Source organism: Centrocercus urophasianus, unplaced genomic scaffold, assembly GCF_019232065.1.
Source record: "Centrocercus urophasianus isolate 14NV4802_14NV808 unplaced genomic scaffold, USGS_Curo_1.0 seq_14, whole genome shotgun sequence".
NCBI lineage: Eukaryota > Metazoa > Chordata > Aves > Galliformes > Phasianidae > Centrocercus > Centrocercus urophasianus.
This window is the reverse complement of record NW_024884586.1, coordinates 37,634,041-37,654,123: the sequence shown is the minus strand read 5'-3', so window position 1 is coordinate 37,654,123 and position 20,083 is coordinate 37,634,041. Positions and strand designations below refer to the sequence as shown.

The 20,083-nt window shown below is 38.2% G+C and overlaps 1 protein-coding gene across 1 annotated transcript; it reads left to right on the top strand.

The window, feature by feature from the left end:
* Positions 1 to 2,616: 2,616 nt before the first annotated feature.
* TC2N (tandem C2 domains, nuclear) lies at positions 2,617 to 19,256 on the top strand. Its single transcript, XM_042814312.1, has 11 exons — positions 2,617 to 2,685; positions 3,365 to 3,598; positions 6,749 to 6,913; positions 8,385 to 8,476; positions 9,111 to 9,186; positions 10,178 to 10,278; positions 11,062 to 11,178; positions 12,192 to 12,383; positions 13,896 to 14,010; positions 14,478 to 14,677; positions 16,982 to 19,256. The coding sequence occupies exons 1-11, from the start codon at positions 2,619 to 2,621 to the stop codon at positions 17,090 to 17,092; spliced, it is 1,470 nt and encodes a 489-aa protein (XP_042670246.1). The 5' UTR covers positions 2,617 to 2,618; the 3' UTR covers positions 17,093 to 19,256.
* Positions 19,257 to 20,083: the final 827 nt, after the last annotated feature.

Here is a 20,083-nt window from a genome sequence, read left to right as displayed (position 1 = left end):
CATTACATTTTTAAGCACAAAGAAATGTTCAGACAGCGTTTCAGTCTGAACTTTCTTTTCAAATGCTGTATTTAAGCTCAAAGGGAATTGGAAACTCCAAACTCTGTCTGTACACTCTACTGTACACTCTGTCTGTACCAATATCACCCACCTTCAAAGCTGAAATCTGGAAACAGCAATATTACAGTGTACTCTTCTCTACAAGAGGCAGTGGTGAATTGCTTTTATGTTTGTCTACAAATAGGAAGAAAGGTATGAATGTTTCCTTGCTTCTCAGTGGGCGGGGGAGGGGAATGTTATGGTCTAAGAATCACAACTTTTTTCAAATGTAATTAGTACAGAAGATACACAATTACAGTGTAACTCTTAGATCAACAACAATGATATCAACTTTCTTTGTGAGGCATTCACTCAGTGATGGAAAGGCGACTGTTTGTGAGTGATGATTTGTGTTTATTTGCTGGCTTACGTTAATGGCTATAGCTCAGTAATTCTGGGGAAAGTACTACAATGACGTGAATTTTCTCTGATGTAAACAACTAATTTTTCCACTTTATGTAGCTGGAGAGCTGGGTGGTTACTAACATTTTCCTTCATTCGCTACCAGTAGTCTGGGTATTTTGAGATAAAAGATTGGTTTTGCCAGAGCAAACTGCTACCGAAGCTTAGATACTATTGTTGCAAAGCTGAGAGCAAATGAAGCAGCTGTTTCAGCCTAGTTCAAACACGATGAACAAGACTAAAACATATTAACTCCAGCTGTGCACTGATAACAGCTGGGAAGGGTAATCACTGCATGGGAACCTTGAGTTCTATAGCATGGGTAACTACTGTGATTGCACTTCAGAGGGAGGAGCAGTGGTCATTGGAAATGTGGAGAATTTTGCCAGGTTCTTGTGCCTGATTTTGTGTTAAAGCTCAGCAGGCTCTGTGGTTGATGGTATCACTTCGGCAGATTTGCAATCCTAATAAATTCATTTTCCAAAATAATATGTACCAATATTCTTCAGGCTACTTCTCAGGTTTTTTCTGTTCAGGTCACTTGCATCTTGTTCATTTTGGTCTGTTGAGCACAAAGAGCAGTATACAATTAAAGGAAGTAATTAAGAATAATTCTGGAAACAGTTATGTAGTTACAGTAACAAAACTTCATTATATTTCAAACTCGTCTTTTAAAGATAATGGGTTAATTCAGGCCTTACACATGAAACCACATGCTCTGAGTGACCTTTCAAAACCGATAGCTACACCTAGCAATTCTGAGGCATACTGATAGAGTGCCAAAGAATGGTCAGTATTTGCTGTATTTGTTCATTATTTGCAAGTTGACACATCTGATGATAACACTGAATTGTGCCTATCCCTGGGGTTAAGTGATGGTAAGCTAGGAAAGCATGTTTTCAAGGGTAGATTAAGTGTCTATAGATTAATATTTCCATTTGGTATCCTCATGAATCTGGAAGAAGGAAGAGAAGACTTTTAATGAAAGAAAAGCTTTAGGTTGATATTTTGGACATGAGTATTATTTCTGTTTATCAGTGTTTCTGTGGTTTCCTAGCTGTCTTTTAATATGCATACAAACAAAACGACTGCAGTGTTCAAGCTGCAGATGGGAGTAGCTTCCATGCTGGAGCACGGAAACTTTCAGTAATTTCCTGTAACCGAGATAGCCAAGCAAACCTGTCCTATTTTGTGTAACTGTCATCTTCTCTCTTTGCTATTTCCCCTTTCTCTTTCTTGTTACTTTTTTTTCCTCAACCCTGCTTACTTTCATGTTCTATTTGGTGTCTTCCTCTCACCACCATGGAGCTGGAATCGTATCTTGGGTATGTTCTACAAAGAACCTCGTGTACTTTAGGTACATATAAAATGACTAGACAGCCAAAGTTTTGGACAGGAGGCAACACAGCTGTCTGTGTCCCTCTGAAAAGAGAACATCAGCATATGAATAAAGACACTTAAATGAGGCCAGTTACTATTGTCATAAAGTTATTCTAATGTTAACCAGCTGTTATGGACTTGATCTCATTCTTCAGTAGAGTATGCCTCTCTGGAGGCTGGAAGCCGGTTTTCTCTATTTCTGTACACAAAGCAGACAATTATATAATAAAGCAGGTCTTTGGTTTCATGTGTATACAATTATGAGAAAGCAGTAGTTCCTCAAAGAATTGTGAAAGAAGACAATCTTAGTATCATTCATAAAGAGTGCTTTCAAATGTAAAACATGGTGTGTGCAGTCAAAGATGTAAATGTGTATGTATGTTATGATCCTACACGAGTGACAAAGAATAAGAAATGTGAAACAGGGAAACAAACCAAAAACCACATCTTACAAATAACTTACCAAAGCTTATCAAAACAGATATAGAGCTGAGTGAATTCCAAAGCCTGACAGCCAACACAAATGTGAGGAGAATTCTAGTGTTCCTGAATGCTCTGATGCTTTTGTGACTGACATAATGGCTGTTGACCCAGGGACTGAGTACAACTAAAAATTGCATATTTAATATTGTACTTTAATTTCAATTGTTCCCATCTAATGTACTTTCCTTTTTCAGGCTTGATAGCTGCAGAGGATCGTTGATTGTGATTTCCTCTAAGTTGCAACACCGAAAACAATGGCGAACGAATATATTAAAAACTGCTGTAAATGGTGTTTTTATGTGGAAAAAGAAAAAAGCAATTGTGAGTTTCAACATAATCACATTGACTAAAGGTTTTGCTATTCTGGCCTCATTAATTATAAGATTTCCCATTAACAAAATGACTTTGTCACCCTTGATAAACTTGAATTCTTTTACATATCCAAAATTCTTTCCATTCCTCTGCTTGGAAATTGGACACATGCTTGTTAATGTTATAAATTGGAATTGGAACTGAAAAATAACTGGTCTGAAGTCTGCTCCTTGCCTGGAATGCTGTCCAAAAATACAAAAAAAAAAAAAAAAAAAAAAAAAGAACAAAAAACCCAATCAGCCTAAGGTCATGTAAAGGTCTTGTATCTTGCAAACTGTCTGCAAGCAAGCACTGAGCGCTTTTTTTCTTTTTTTTTCCCCCAGAATTTTATTTGGTGTCTTTGTTGTTTGCACAATTGATCTATGATACAAATGCACAGAATTCCTCTTGAAAAATTAACTTAAGGGCAAGGTAGCTATAAATATACAGCCTCAGGCAGCAGAATTTGTTTTAGTACAGACATGAGGATAGATATCTTTTCCAGGTACTTGTCCTGAATGCTAGTAAAACTGAATGCTAGCAACAGTAATGTAGCAAGCACAGATTCTATTAAAGAGATCTGTTCAGAGTATTGTTCCAAACTTAATGCACATGTAGACTGTCTGTTTTTCTTGCCTTTTATTTTTAGCAGTTTCCATGGCGCAGGAATCTGAAGCTGTACCCGCAAGCAAGCCAACTATTGTACAGCAGCCTCCATTGTCTTCAGTGTCAGTGAAGCGGCAAGTTGGCTGTTCTGAGGATTATCTGCTTTCTAAACTGCCCCTGGATGGGCAGGAGGTACCGTTTGTGGTCCCGCCATTCAAACTGGCTTATGTACAGCCAAAAAGCCTTCCTAGTACCTCACATGCTGGAGGAATTCAAGGTAAAATACAAACAGTGCTGCTGAAATAGTGTGTGTTTCAGTTGGGAAAACCTGAACAAAAGTGATAGTACTTCATTAGGTATGTTAACCAGTATCACTTTCTAACCAAAACCAAAGAAATTTTATTTTGGTGAGAGGAATTTCTCGCTTTGCATATTGTAACAAAAAAATTTCTCCCTGCCCTTCTCCCCGTTCCTATCTATTAACTGTTTTTACTGTTTAGCTTCTAGAAATTTGGAGGAGGGCTGCAGGGGTATGCATTTTTATTTAATCTAGTCTGTCAGTTGACTCAGGAATAGTTGTTCAGTATTCGCTACTCCTCAAAGGCTGTTAAATACTCCTACTGAAAGCATGTATCTGTAAAACTTCTGTAGAAGCTAGGTCTTGTGACTTTTCTCTCTGGATATTGGGACCGCTTTTGGTAAGGATGTCACTCCAATATAAATCACTCTGATCCTGCATGAATGAAATTAAAAGCAGGGATTGCACACTAATGCTTATGCTCAACATAATGGAAGACTCCAAAGACGAAGCTCTAGTAAAGAATTTATTGGAGTCAAGGAAGGCGCTAATGTATCACCAGCATCCAGATCACTTAAGAATAGTGGTCTGGCTTTTGTGTTTATTATGTCAAAACTTTCAGCGTACTAACATTAATGCTCCTTTTCAAATTTCACCAATAGGAAGCATGTGGTACTACATGAAGGAAGGTTTTAAGACCTTTCTTGTCTTTGAGCATGATCCCCTTCAGGTTTCTCTGCAGATAGCCAGCAGAAGCAAGTTTTTCTCTGCCTCCCACTAGCAGAGCTGGGCTGCTGCACAGAGGGATCGCTTGTTATGTATGATGGCTGCTCTGAAAGTTTATGCCTCCTATTTTGTTATGTTGGTCCACAACATCTGATGTGGATGTTGCTGGTATAGCAGTAGAGGCTGAACCTTCCCACCAGTATCCCGTTACATTTTGTTGCCGTGTGACAGATGACAGCAGAGGGGTGGTCAGACAGAATGTGGTCTGACGCAGAAGTGATTATGAAGTGAAGGTGTGTCACTGAATTCTTCCATGTAGAAAAAATGGCACCCATGTGATTATGTTGAAAAATCTTATTTTGTTGCTGAGAATTTGCTTTATCAAATAGTGTTATTGTACTGTTTATATCTGTTGTAGTTTTCCATGGAAATAAGTAGGTGGCATTACTTTTGGAGCAATCTACGTATGCATTCTTCAATAGCTAGTTCTTGTAAGGAGTACTTGAACAAGGTATATGGGAATGCAGGATATGCTGCTGGTAAATCCCTTTTCTCACAGGGTTTGCATTCAGTCTTCCTTGGTCCTACCTCATCCTTATGATACCGTACATAAAGGACTCTGAGGCACCTGAGTTTTCCAGTGAGAAGGAAGGGGTGCTTGACAACCTTTCTATAAATGTTTTCTTTGCTCGTGCTGTTCTACAGGGTCTTATAAACCGGTGACTTGTCTTCATTGGGTTATGCTTCAGCCTTTCTGAAGGACCTAGTGAACAGACTGGCCCTTGGGCTATGGAATCAGAAGATAATCTGGCAGGATGACTAGGCTGTTTGTAATTGCTTCTCTTGAGCAAATATTTTAAATTCTTGCATAAATATTTGAAAAGTGGATCTTATGTCAAATAGGTAGCTTCCATTTCCTTTAAAAAATAAGTATATTTGGAAACACAACTCTTTAAGCCTCACTAAAGCTATGTTTAAAAATGCAAAGTTTACCTTTTAGAGAGATATACTAAATACAGGAAAGTGTGTTGTCATTCCTTTTTTACATTTGCCGAAGCACCAGCATATTAAAAAAATACATTTATAGTATTTGTTTCTTTGATCGTTGTTAAATATCCATAGCAGCCCAAGTTCTAAAAATCTCAGTTCCATTCCATTTTCTTTGCATGTCTTCCATTTTCCTTTATTGAAACAGAACATGCTCAGTGTAAGCTCTTGGCATCCTTTCTGAAATCAATTAAGTTCTGGCAGGGCTTCTCAGTACTCACTGCAGCTTGTCTCCTGTTCTCACAGAAGTAAGTTAGCAGAAGTGAGAGTGTTCCTGGGCCAGAACACTGATTTAACTGTCACCTGCTGTGTAGCAATTTTTTACAGCTTCACTTCTAACATTCACTCTAACTTAGGTTCTGCTCAAGCCCACTATACTTGAATTCTTCACTTATCAACTCTCACGTTCCATTCCATCTCGCTGTTCTTTTTAACTTTACTGTCACCTGGAAGAAAGGTGGTTGTTGTGGCTATGTATACACAATAATATTTTGCCTCTTATGGGATGGTGTGTACAGAATTGAAGGCATGTTATAATGGGGTAAGGAGCTATTTCACAGGGAGGCTGAAATCTGGGGAGGTGAAGGAAGCAGATGTCAGAGCTTAGCAGAGTCCAGGTCACCCATCTCCTTTCTGTTCTGGACTGTTACACAAGGCTTCTTTCAGCTTCGGATAAAATGAAAGTCTAGAGCAATGTTCTTTACTGTTCTGCTGAGCAGGAGGTGTGTGAATTCTCTGAGAAAACTATGAAGAAGAGAATAGTAGGGCAGCTGTGCCATAATGGACTGAGCAAATGGCTGGGTTTCAGGCTTTCTCAAGTCTGTGTCCTTGTGTCTCAGCCAACAATTCAAGTCATTTGCCACTGACAGACTTCCTATGAAAGTTGGATGACAAGGAGGTTACAGTCATAAGTTGTATTATCTTTCCATACAAGACCCTCTTGGAAATCTGGGGGCTCATTAGTCAAGTAGGAATGTCCTGGGATCACTTAGCCAATTAAGACAGAGATTTTCCTTATTCATGGACCTACCTTTCTAAAGATTTCCATCTTGGTCTCTGTCTTTAAAGTCATCTGTATTTTAACGGTTGGGCATTTATTATGGAACACCAAGACAGGACACACATGTTTTTATATGGCCGATTTCATTCCAGTATTTTCTAGCATGCTCTTGAAATCTGACATAATATATGTCTGTTTTCTTTTTCTTTTCTTTTTTTTTTTTTTTCTTTTGCTGAAGCAGATAATAATGAAACATTTTGTCCTTTGCCCTGAAGGCACTCAGCCTGCCTTATGAACGCAGGCAGCGTGTGTTATGTCTGGAGGTCTTGCATATGATGTTTACTTGTGCTTCACAGAATCTGCCAGAGCTTCTTTTGGTGACCGGAAAGCAGAACTGTGCGGTGTGTACCAGTGGCCCCGCTATGATGTGTACAACCCATTCTATTTGGAACATCATGTTTCACCAGACCAGATTAGGCGTTTCCAAGCCAAATCAGATAATAGGAAATTATATGGATCAGGTGAGAAGAACTGTACCCTCTTCCATCTTTCTCTTTTTTTCAAGGTCAGTAGGTAAGAGATAAAGCTATTATTGTACAGAAGATGTTTGATTATGGCAATCCTCAAACTGGTCTGTGTACTACAGGCACTTCCTGGCAAGGGAATTGATCGGGGAGCTGGCTCTGCTTGATATCCAGTTGTGCTGGTACATTCTATCTTTTAGGGGCTTAACAGGGCTTGCATGCATCACATGACTGTAGATAGAATAGCAAAGCAAGCTAGGGTAGCTGCCTCTGATCCACAACAGGATACAGTACTGAAAATTATAGCTATCAGTATTTGAGGGAGAATGAACAAGGAAATAGGGTGGTTTGTTGATTGGAGGAATACCTGGGGAATGTTATGTGGAGAGGGAAACAGGCACTAAAAACAGTCAGGAGCAGATTATGAGAACAGGTAAAAAAAAAAAAAAAAAAAAAAAAAGTGATGCTGTGCCATGTGCCAGCTTTTATGTAGTTTGCTATTTAAGCTGTAGAAATGTCCCCACTTCTCACTGCTTAATCATGTTTAATTACAAGGGAGGGCTGTGACACGGTATTAGAAGTTTACATACAAGTGTTTGGCTGTCCAGGAAAAACTTCTGTACTGTTCATAGGTATATGTATCTTGTATATAATGCGTGCTGTTTACAGTAAAGTAGGTGATTGTGTTTAGCTATGGAAACCTATTCAGAAAACTCATACACTCAAAGAAATGTATACATCTCTTCATCAAGATGGATGCTGGCAGCAGCATGCATTTTTAAAGATGTGTTTGTCAAAAGGTATTGCATGTTTCTTTTACAGCTGGGGAAAATCTTTCAATCAGTGCTCTGTTTAAAAATAATTTTGAATCACCATAGAAACTAAATTGAAAGACCACGTATTTTTTTAAGAGAACAAAACATATACAATTTAAATAGCTTTTAATACATAGAGTTTTGCTGGACTTTTGCAAGCAACTGTGGTGGGAGCCCAACGGTTTTCATAAAATTGTCTTAAACATCTTCCCTTCAGTTCATCATCTGTTTCTTTGTTTGTTTAAGCTAAGTAAATACTTCATTAGTTTGTTTAGTAAGCTCAAAAAAGGAGAAAGGTCACTCAAGTGCATCTGGAGTAAAGACTTGCATAAAGACAAGGGCTCAAGCATCTCCTGAAAGCACCATTTCTGTTGTGGAAGTAATTTTGAGGCAGACTGTCCACTCTGCCAGTGCTGCCAATGTGAACAGGTTTGACTGTTTCAGAAATGGAATGCTCACCTGGCTTATTCTCACTGTTTTGTCATTTCAGGAGAGTATTTTGAGAATGGGAAGTGAGGAAAGGAGGAGAAACCCTTAGTTATCATCTAGTCAGGTTTTATTTCTGCTATGATTCTACTTAAATTTTAAAAAGTCTTCTTAGTATATTTTTTCTAGCAATGACACAGTTTGTACTGTTCTTTTTGTCTTTTTAGTTAGTGATTTAAGAACTAGTGCTTTGCCTGGATCACTTGATTTAAGTCATTCAATGTTTGATCTCAGAAGCCCACCTCATCGATTCATGAAGGTGAGTATTTCTCATGCTTTAGCTGTCACTTAGGTTGTACTGAAAACTCAGTACATTTGCTGTATGGTTTCAGTCACACTGTTTCAGAGGAATCACTGAAGGGCATTGTCCTGTGCACTGGAGGGGTAAAAGGGAAAAGTTCAATGTCTTCGCTAACCTCAAGTGTTTATTTTGCTGATGTCTCCTCTGGTTACTGCTATTCAGGTCCAACAAAGCTGCTGAGAAACTTGAGTAGGCTTTTAGTTAGGATAGGACAAGAGTCTGTTGTTTCTCATCTTGTGCTTTTTTTATTTTTCCTTCACTTGAAAAGACGAACATTAGAAGTTTACATTTATGCAAAAAATGATGCTGCATTTTGTATGTTTATTTATTCGTTCCTAAATAAATTTGTTCCTATGAACTTGTGTACATACCAGTGAGTGAAAAAATCTGTTGGTCCAATATGTCCTGTACTTATTCTTTGCATCAAGATAGTAACTCCATGCTGGACCATCAGATTGGTAGGGAACAGGTTAAAGATTTGAAATGTCTTGTTTTGTTTCCGTCATGTCTTGTCTGATGATAGAATTTCTATGACTTTCTGCATCTGTTGCTCTGATAGAAGGGGCATGTTTTGCTGTTTTTCCCTCTGCAGAGATACGATTCAGTCTCCAGTGTACCTAGCAGCACCTCCTCCAGAAAGGATTCACATGGCAGTAACAGGAGTCTGGGTGATGTTTTGTTTGTTTAACTTGTAATGCAGTATCTCCTTTGTACTTGCAATACTGATCTGTCTCTAACGTTGATTTTTGTTTTGTGTATCTATTTATTTTTGAGATGAATATGATTAGCAAGTCAATAGGGATTACTTTGCAGTTTGAAATTAAGAGTTTTGGCCTTGTGCCTTCCTGTTGTCAGGAGATTGAGCCAAATGGGCCTTTCAGGAATGCAAGTTTTCATGCTTTTGAAAAATTAACCCCTGGGTTTACCGTTCCAATGAAAGAAGAAATGACGGATTTTCTGTTAGAATAGAAAGTGGCACCTTGGTCACAAGCCTTGTCTTTTTTCCATTTATCAGTATTTTTCTGTGGGAGGTGTTTGGTTTCCAATACCTCTATTACATTAAGGATTATGCAAGAAAATTATATACAAACCTGCTATGTTTGAGAGAAATGCTGAAGAAGTTGAGGTGATGCAAAATAAACCTTAAAAATCAAGTCCCCATTGAAGTCTTCCTAGTAAAAGTCAGAATTTCATCCAGTCTCCTCAACACAACAAAGAAACTCTGGATATTGAGTGACTCGCAGAGAAAAGGCAGTGAAATGTTTCTTAGGCTGGTTGAGAAAGACAAATAGCAGACCAGCTTATTAACTTAACACTGGAAGTGATTAATCTAAGGGAAGTTGTTTTTATTGGAATGTGTTTTGGGTGTCTCAGGAAAGTGCTCTTTTTGTTTCTGAAAGGTATTTGAGTGCAACACAAGTTATTGACTTCAGTAGAGATACCTGTGGTAAGCTGCAGAGTTAAAATGCAGGTCAGGCAACAAGACTTCATGGATATTTTTCCTAAAAGTTTTGCGTTAGGATATTTCAAATGTATGTTCAGAGAAATTTTCAAAGATAAGCAGTCCACCTGCTAATGAGTTCCTTTATTCTTGGAATGAATTTTTATCATAGTGCATTGCTTCTGGAAACACCAATTGGCCTTTTTTTTTCCCCACAGATACCATTACGTTATCAGGTGATGAACGAGACTTTGGAAGACTGAATGTAAAGTTGTGCTACGTTCCTTCTGTGGAGCAGATCTGGATCACAGTTTTGCATGTCAGTAAATATAAATAAGCGAATATTAACAACCAGATTATAATTTATTCAAATGGCTATTTTACTATGCTTTTTGCTCAAATACCAGAGAATCAGATTTAACAAGAATAATGAGGGTTAAGGAATACTTTGAGGAGAAAAACAATTAATAATAATACCTTCAAGTATTAATATAAGCACAGTTCAGTCAAATGTTCCTGTTTGGGGGTGAGAAACTGTTGGATGTGGATAAAGAAGCTGAGCAGGTCATAGAGTTGGTCCTGCTGTAGAAATTTTCCTGTGGAAATTTGGAGACAGTAATTTGAAGCAAATTTTAGAGGCACCATTTAACTGACCAAATCTAATAGTTCTCTCAGGGCAGAACTTTGAGGCTGTATTCTTGTGTTCTTGTGGGTTTTTTGTTAACTGGTGTGACGCTGGCTGCTTCATACATTTCCAGGAATTGTGAATAATTTTTAGGCAGTGGAACTTCTATTACTCAGAAACCTTGTAACTATACCAAATGATAAATTTGCAAGATTACGTAAGGAATTTCATGATTTATCTGCTGTTGAACTTCCACATAGTGAAATCATTAAAATCTGCTGAAGAACTTTTACTCTCCACTGTAGAAGCGAATTATTAAATGTTCTGAACTGACATAGTTCTTACCCTGGCTCTGATTTGCATTCAGTATTACAGGAATTATGTATAATTCTGGGGCAGTGTAGACCTTAGGTTTCTAACTTGTCTGAAAGCTGGTGGCGTGCATTATCTCAGCTGACTCTGTTTTCAATGTTGTAGTGCAAAGGGCTGAGCTGGCCTTCCAGTTGTGGGGAAAATCCTCAAATCTATGTCAAGGGAATTCTCATGCTGCCCAAGCCTGTGCAGTTCAAATCCTCTGCAAAGGAAGGCTGCAATGTAAGTAGAAGCAAAAAAAAAAAAAAAACAAAACACCAAGAAACCTTCCACCCAAAAGTAATGGGCCAACACCCAGTTCTGTATTATATTTGCCGTGGTAACTGTCTAGGTTCCAGTTACTATTTTCCTTTTCCTTTCTTTTTTTTTTTTTTTCCTTTCCATTTCCAACTTCTCAAAATCCTTTGACAAGGCTTGTTCCAATTTCTTCCCTCTTTGCCCTCCACTGTATTCCTCCTTTTCTCCCAGATCTGCTGGACAGTTATGGGATGCACTTACAGACTATTGTGAACCATTCTGGTCTTGGCAATTGAATGGAGGGGGAGTGGAGGAAATCTGAACATAATTGTAGATGCAAACTCACCTGGGGAAGGTAGAGGATGAAGTACTACTTCCAGCCCTTCGCTAAGGCAGTAGGCAAAAATAAGCCGTGCTTTGTCCATGCAAAAAGTAGTAAGAATTGGTCATGAGGCAGAGGATTCCTGATGATGGCAGTATAGGAAGATAAAGGGGTTGGGGCCAGGAGGAGGGAAGGGAATCACAGAATCATCCGGGTTGGAAGGGACCCCAAGGATCATGTAGTTCCAACCCCCCTGCCTGGCAGGGCCACCAAACATACACAAACATACAAGGGAAAACATACATACAAGGGAAGCAACATAAACAACCCATAATATGAGTCAAAGGTGAAAGAATGTAAAATGAGCAGAGAGACTGAAACAAAAGGCCTCAGGACAACTTTCTATGACAATGTGTGCATGCTGTTGTAAAGCCACAGAAGAGGTGTCAGCTTGTCCTGGTAGTGAACAAGATTCCAGAACCTTGTCCCTGCCAGGGGTGTGACAGCGAGATAAAAAGTCCGCATGAGTTTACCACTGTAAAAACACATCTCTTCATGACAGCTTGAAATGGTATCCACCAGCAGTGGCCAAAGGACCCTGAAAACTTTGTTTCTAGGTTTGGAATCTAACGGGACTCTCTTACTGAGATCATGTTACCTGTGTCTTTCTTTTTAGGACATTGAATTTATGGAAACTTTTGTATTTGCTATTAAGTTGCAAAGTGTTCAAACTGTCAGACTGGTATTTAAAATCCAGACGCAGACTCCTAGGAAAAGAACGATTGGAGAGTGCTCTTTGTCATTGCGGGAGCTCAGCGCAGAGGAGTCAAATCATTGGCTGGATATATCTCCTCCTTCCAAAGCACCTGTAAGTGCCGATTCCATAAATGCATGTTGTTGCATGACCAGATAATGCTGTTGAAAATGGAAGTAAAATCATTTGGTGATAATTCAGTGTTAACAACAAAGTGGTTGTTTCTTTTTCCTTTCTTGGATGAGGAACATTAGATGAAGAAAAAAAAAAAAACAAAGGCACTTCTGAACTGTGCACATCCCTGCTATGATCATAAACCACAGCTGCTTCTAGGAAAAAAAGCTAGAACTAGCTTTTCAACAACATGGCCTATGGCTGGAGGGAGGGACATTCTGGGAAGACTTTTCAGGACACCGAGTAATTGCCTTTTCATACCACAAAAGCATCAGAAAATTTTTAGGACTCACAGCAAGAGCTCACAGCAAATGGGATTTGTTTTTATTATGGAAGAAAATACTAAGATCTTCAGTGGCTTAAAACTGCACATAACACATACATATTATTATTATTAATGTTCAGATTACATGCTGTGAAGTAATAATTCAGACAGTTCATTTCCATTAGAGTAATAAAAAACAGGTGGTTGTCAAATGCCATTTTCACAGTGGGATTCCTTTCCCCCTACTCCCACTTTGTTTGTTTCTTCTACAGATTGTCTAGACATTTGTATTTTTAACAGATTAAATTTGAATTGGCAATTCAAAAGCAAATTTTATCTAAATATGTCTGAGTAATATGAGTGACACTCTTGATTTCTAACAGAAGTTAAACTTTATATCTGTACTTCTAACAAGTATTTCTTCAAAAGCAGTAACTTTCTACAAAGAAAGCAGAAGATAAAGCTGTTTCAGATGCCACTTCATTCTAGCGTAAACTCCTGAATCTATCCATGTTGGCTTTCCTCACTATAGTATCTGAGAGCTCTTCAGATGCTGCAGGCCCACGAACTATCCTGTCAAGACAGCAGTTTTCTCTTACTTTCCAACAGAGCTGAGTCAGTGGCTCCCTCTCAGGTTTGCACAGAATGCGTGTGGCTGAGGTGTGAAGAGAATTTGGGTCTCTTAACCGAACAGAAGTGAAATGATTCTTTGTCTTTTTATAGTTGTTTATATTTTCAGATTGCAAAATATAAAAGAGGGGAAGGAGAATTCCAAAGTTTTTTTCTGTTAGTAAAGCATGCCCGTTCTCTCACATCAATTCAGTAGTGCACTACTGCATGTCTGGTTTTCCCTGTATGTGTCCACTTTTACCGCTGAGGAATCCTTCCCAGGTGAAACTTGAGGACTCAATTATTTTTCCAGTATCTTTGGCTGCTGCCCAGTAGGGCCATACGTGCACTGCACACAAGCAGTGCGTCAGTGGAGCACATGTACAGCAGCTGTGACAAGTGCAAGATGCATTTACTTACCGTGCATCTGCAGGATGTATATACAACACATACTTATATTTCTGTCCAGGAAATCCCAGATAGGAACAAGTGAGCCCAACATATAACAGAATTCCTGCATTTCCTGAGTTTATAAGCAACTTAATCCAGATGTTATGGCAACATTCTTCTGCTTGTAGGTATGCCGCACAGAACTTCAAATAGGAAGTTGTTTTCAAGCAATAAACAGGAGGATTCAGTTACAAATTCTTGAAGCACAAAATCTTCCAATTTCATCTACGCCGCTGTCTTTAAGTAAGTTACATCAGCTGTCTGAAGCCATTTGTAGCAGGTAAATTGCTGATCAAATGGGTTGGCAATTCATAGCATTCCTTACAAACCTCAAACTAGCATGTTGTGCAGTAGGTTTCCGTTGCCAAGGCTTGTTTCCATAGATGTCTGATTTGATTACATTTTGTTTGGTTTGAAGCTACACATTACGTATTCTGGGAGATTTTATCCCCAAATTAATCCTGACATAGAATAGCATTAGCTTGCACTTGTTTGGATGTGTGTTAATCAGTTCAACATTAGTGAACATACTCAGTGTGTGTGACTACGCAGGAAAGCTATTGTACAGTTCTTTTGGCCAGGCTTTTGAGAAATTATTGTTGAACCATACATTTCAGTTCCTCTTTGGATGTGTTTGTGAGTAATCCTTTATGTGTTGTGCCTTTTTTCTTCCCTTTCTTTTTCTTTTCTTTTTTTTTTCTTTCTGTAAGGTTTCTTTGTGAAAGTTGGAATGTTTAGTACAGAAGGGCTGATCTATAAGAAGAAGACTCGTCTCGTCAAGTCCACTAATGGCCAAGTGAAGTGGAGAGAAATGATGATTTTTCCAGTTAGCCAAGCTGAACAAGGAATCAGTTTTCTTATCAAACTCTACAGCAGAAGCTCAGTGAGAAGAAAGCACTTTCTAGGACAGGTTGGTTTCTGCTAACTAACATGATAGTCTTGATATTCTTAAATCCAGTTGCAAGGTTGGTTTTTTTTTGGTTTTTGTTTTTTTTTTTTTAAAAAAAACTCATATTAAAAATACTTTAAGGTGCTGTATAGGGAAATAGTGAATTTGAATAAACTTCTTGGTATAACTCAAGAAAAAATGGTAGTGGGCTCTTGAACATCACAAGCATCAGAATGGAAGTTGACATTTGATTTTCCTTCACAAAGGAAGTCCTTAAGTCTTTTTTGTGTGGAAAGTTATTACATGAAAGATTCCTCCTTATGAACACATGAATGATGTTGTCCTTGCCTCTAGGCTTTCTAAAGAAAACAAACACAGCATTCACAGCAGCTCCATGACCTACAGTGTCCTCCACAGAAAGAGGATGTGTGTAGGAAAAAATACAACAGCAACAACAGCAGATTTCTCTTCTGAGCAAGAGAGACACGTAGTCAGCACAGTATTCTGAAAGTGTACAAAAGTTATAATGTGAACAGACAGAAAACGATTTTTTGGCTGAATGGGGTTTTTTTTGTTTTATTTTAACATCTGGAACCTCTGTAGTATGTATTCAAAAGCATTTCTGTGATCATACTTATTTAATCACTGTACTTCATAAAACTTGGTATTCTGGTCTCTTTTTATTCTCTCTGTCCTCATATTCTCTCTCTTACCATCAGCCTGCCTGTTCTTTCTCTACTTTTATTTCTTAGCTGTTCCAACTGCTCAGTGCATTCTCTGATCAGATAGATGTACTAAGAGAATTTTAATATATACATAAATTAATAATGTGGAGTGATTTTTGAGGTTCCAACTGTAAAGTCATTTGCTTACTGAAGGGTGGATTACTCTGTCCTTGGGTACAGAAAATGGTAGTTTCCTGTTCTGGCAATGTATTTTGTGCATGCTGGGCACATGTACTTTAGGAGATGCTGATCTGCTACAGAAATGAGTTATGTGATCTTCCTCCATTTTATTGAGGATAATGTCCCATGTATTCCATCTTTCTGTGTTTCCTATTAGTAGAATTAGATTTGGAATGGGAAAAGAAACTGTTTTTTTTCAGTTGTAATACCTTGGGGCAAAACTAATTGAGTATGATTTTGCAGTCAGTTAACAGTATGTGAGGTCATCTCAATCTGATGAGTTGCATTTAATCATGGATCTTATTTTACAGGGAGCAAATGATCTACTTCTGCTCTTCAGTTATTTGGAAAAGGTTGTTTCAGCTCATGCAGGCAGACATTGCCACATACACATGAAGACATAAAATATGGCTCAGGGAAAAGCGTACATTGAGCAATTGGCTGGGTGGCTGGAAAAAGATGAATATGGCTAGATCTATTAACTGCTTTCTTTAGAGAATGGTGATTAATTGGATGCTGTTCTAAAGCAGACAACACTTTGATTAGGTTGCATTTTTGAGCATGTCTTTAATCATGACCAAGATGTATATTGATTCTCTGTGGATGAAATATCGGCTGCCTGTGGTATTCTGGAAGACATTATTCTCACTTAAGGAATCATGTCTCAACAGTGTGGGCTAAATGTACTTCATGGTGAAGGTTTCTGAGAAGTATTAAAAGGGCTCATTCTTGGAAGAGTGCAGGAAATGGAGTCCCATAAATGATGATACCTACTTACATAATCAGAATTCTTTTTGGCAGTTGAAGCTGGTGATAATTTTTAGGGGGAAACTTCCTTCTTGTACCTTATTTCCTTGTTTAATGGCTTCTATCCATTAGTTTAATATTGTGAAGAGATGGACTCTTACTGCGTGACTATGTGTGCTACAGGCACGTTAGTAACCTCTGTGGAATGCAGGTTTGGCCCTGTCTGTTGGAGTGTGTGATTTTAAATGCTCATGAAAAGGCTGGACAGCTAAATCTGGGTGCCAGATGGCTTGCAGCCAGCTGGAGTTTGACTGCATGGTCCAGAGAGTCATCGCTGCCCTCATGGGCCCTTGACCCCAGCACATGAATTTGAATGAAGCAAGGAATGCTTGACCTAAAACATTTTGTTAACTAGCAAAACATTAGAGTGTAGTGAGCTTTCTAAACTCCTATTTGTTTAGCGACTAAATATAAACCCAGACTCCCTGTGTTCCCAGTTGGAAGCCAAGTTATGTTAGTCCTGACAGAACTGTATTTGTTGTTAATGCTTTGGTCACAGTCTACGTGTCGCATCTCATTCTACACTTCCATGGAATTTATTTGGAACTAACATAGGCTGCACTTCTGTGTTACATCAGGTAAACTTCGTTTTGTTTCTTTTTTCTCCTTGCAGGTCTGGATAAGTTCTGACAGCAATAACAGTGAAGCAGTAGAGCAGTGGGAAGATACTATTGCTAATCCTGAAAAAGTTGTTATTAAGTGGTACAGCATTGGTCCGTCTTGAAGACTGGAGATGAAACTGAGGACTTTTTTTCCACAAAGATATTCTTATGTCTTTCAAAATAATATAAATAAAAAGAAAAAAATATTGTCTACACAAACTGTTCAAAAGGATTCCATTCTATCACACCTCCATGTTAACTGGAAAAACTCAATTTCCTGAAGAGAAATACTGCCTAAATACTATTGAGAGGAAGACTTAGGAAATGGGAAGAGAACTCATTCGGTTTTAGAAAGTCCACTTCTTTTTTCCTTTTTAGGCTCTGTAAGAGTATAGAAATCCAGTACTGGAGAGAAAGAGTGTGAATCAACATCATTTGCACTATTTACAGACTTCATCTTCACATCTGCAGTCATGTCTTTGGCAGACTTCACAGCCCATGTGGAATCAGCTTGGTTAGCAGCTTGAACCTAGGCACTTTTGAGCCTCAGGCCACACCTGTATTGACAGCATTTGGCCAGAGTAACGTGCCTCAGCAGGTGGGAAAGCTGTGGCTGTAGCAGGAGGCCTGAAGGGAACTGTAAAATAATGCAGCACCTAAAGGCTTTTCTAATCTCTGCTTCCAGTGAAGAGTTGTACAGCGCACCGACATGCCAGTATCTTGGGTTTTCATCCATCCTTCTCTCTATTCTAAACAGAGGAACTGAAATACAAAAGTTTCTCTGACTATTTGTAATCTTCTTAAGTGGGGCCCTCTAGCCTCACTGTTTTGTGAGTGCTGGAAGGAATAAGGGGAATACTGTTAGAGAATGCTGCTTAAGATCAGAGTCAGGTTTGTTTGTTTGTTTCATAAATTAGTTTATTATGCATTATTCTTACATGTAAATAAGTTCCTATCTAATCAACATTGTTTTACCATTTGCTTACTTTACTAAAAGCCAGACTAATGTTCTTAAGGAGTAAGCAAATATTTACTGATGAAGTATATATTTCTTACTTGTTTCAAGCAAGAAGAGATTACCATATTTTTGCTGCAAATGGTGTTTTTCCTACAAAGTCCTAAGATTATTTTTCTACTAGTCCCCATATTTTCTGGAGTCTATTCATAGCTATTTTTAAGAAGGGAGAAATGCTGATTATGTAATAGATGAAATGTGCATCTAAAAGCAAAGACGCCTTTGCACTACGTTAACTACTGGATCGAACAAAAATATATTCCATTAAATCCATCACACATCTAGCGCTGCCCGTGTGAGCTGCTCAAATACGTGTTTGTGTAGACAGTGAATAACAGTATCTTTTTTTATAACTTGGAACACATTCAAACATCTGACACAAGAACTGGAGTGGTGGTGAGAGCGCTCACTGCTTGAAGGCAAAGGAACAGTGGGGGGCAGAGAAAGCACTGAAACAGGAAGGCATGTTGTTTTTAAGCAAAGAGCTCAAAGCTTCTTTATTTCGGCCTTTCTGACTTCAAATAAAGGCCAAGAGAAGAAATGGAATCTCTTCAATTTTTTTTTTTAGTTGTTAATTCAAGCTTTTAAAATTTCAGCCATCTTGATTTTTATTTATTTATTTATTTTTTTGTAATGATTTTTAAAATGGGCAAACAAAAGGGTTTTCCCTGAGTTGTACATAATCTTCTTTTGGACACATTCTCATATATGAAGTGAAATGGTTTTTGCATGTTATTTGGAGAACAGACGTTGATTTTTTGCTTTGATGGATGCTCCTTGCAAAGATCCCAGTTGGCCCAGTGTATCTGGACATGAGATCGTAGAATCATAGAATGGCCTGGATTGAAAAGGACCACAATGATCCTCTAGTTTCAACCCCCCTGCTGTGTACAGGGAGATGTCAGCATCCACACAGTTACAGTACTTGAGATGAGCCTGGCCTGCTGTGTAAAATGAAAGAAGGAATTGGACTAAGCTGATGTTCTTGGAGTTCTCTACTTGAATACAGGATCTTTCTGTTCATTGTGGCTGTATTGCAGTAAACAAAAGTGCGAACTAACTGTTTCCTTATGCAAAATGCTGTTCTGTTTGAAAGGGAGGACAGGAAATATTCCAGTGTTTTGGAGGCTTCAATTACCACAAAAGTGGCTCTGCAATGATTGCCAACTCAGTGCATACTGTGTAAAATGGACTTCATTGGCTGTTTCAGGGTGCTGAGCCTTTAGGAGGCCTAACTAGTAATGTCTCATTTTTCCTATGTTAATATTTAATCTGTGTGTTTACAATAAAAGTTATAAACACAAAATGATCCTTTTATTTTTTTTAATTGTGTATACCAGTGTTTACCAGCATAACAAATTGAAATTCAAGTCCTACTTTTTTTTTCTCTGAGAAAATGCTGAGAATGAAACAATTTTTGATGTGGTGTTGTGTGTGTGGGTGTTGATAGCTAACACCTCATGGATATCTATGGCTTCTTCTGTAAGGTGTATACAGCTCCTATAGCACTGTGAACAATGTAATCTAAGGCCTTCTTCATCTGTGTTGGGAATTGCTGTATATATTGCTGTATATTCATGTCATAATTTTATGAATTCTTAATAGTTGGGAAAAGAAAAGAGTTTGTTCCATTGCTCATCAGATCTGAAATTACTCAACTAGTGTGAAATTCCATCTTCTTCAGGAAAAAGTTCTATCTTTCTTCTTCTCTTATCTCTCTACAGATATGTTTCCAACACTGTTGCTGAAGATTTAGGAGAAAGTAAAGATTTAGGAAAGTCTTCCTGAAGAGAAAAATGATGCATCACTTGAAAACATAAATTAGCAAAGATGCTTATTTAATCAAGGATGCATGCAAAAGTAGGAAAAAAGATGTCTCAGAGCACTCTTCTAAGAACGACAGCTCCATGTTGCCCCTTGAATGCTTGCATTTTCAGCTACTCTTTTCATTACAGGTTATATCCAGGTTTACTGACGTTTCAAAAAATACTATTGTGAAAGCTGTCACATAGTTTGTAGATACAAAGTACTCATGGTTCATAGTTAGATTTCCTGTTGCTTCTAGTTAGGGACTCACTCTACTTCTAGAAAATAATAG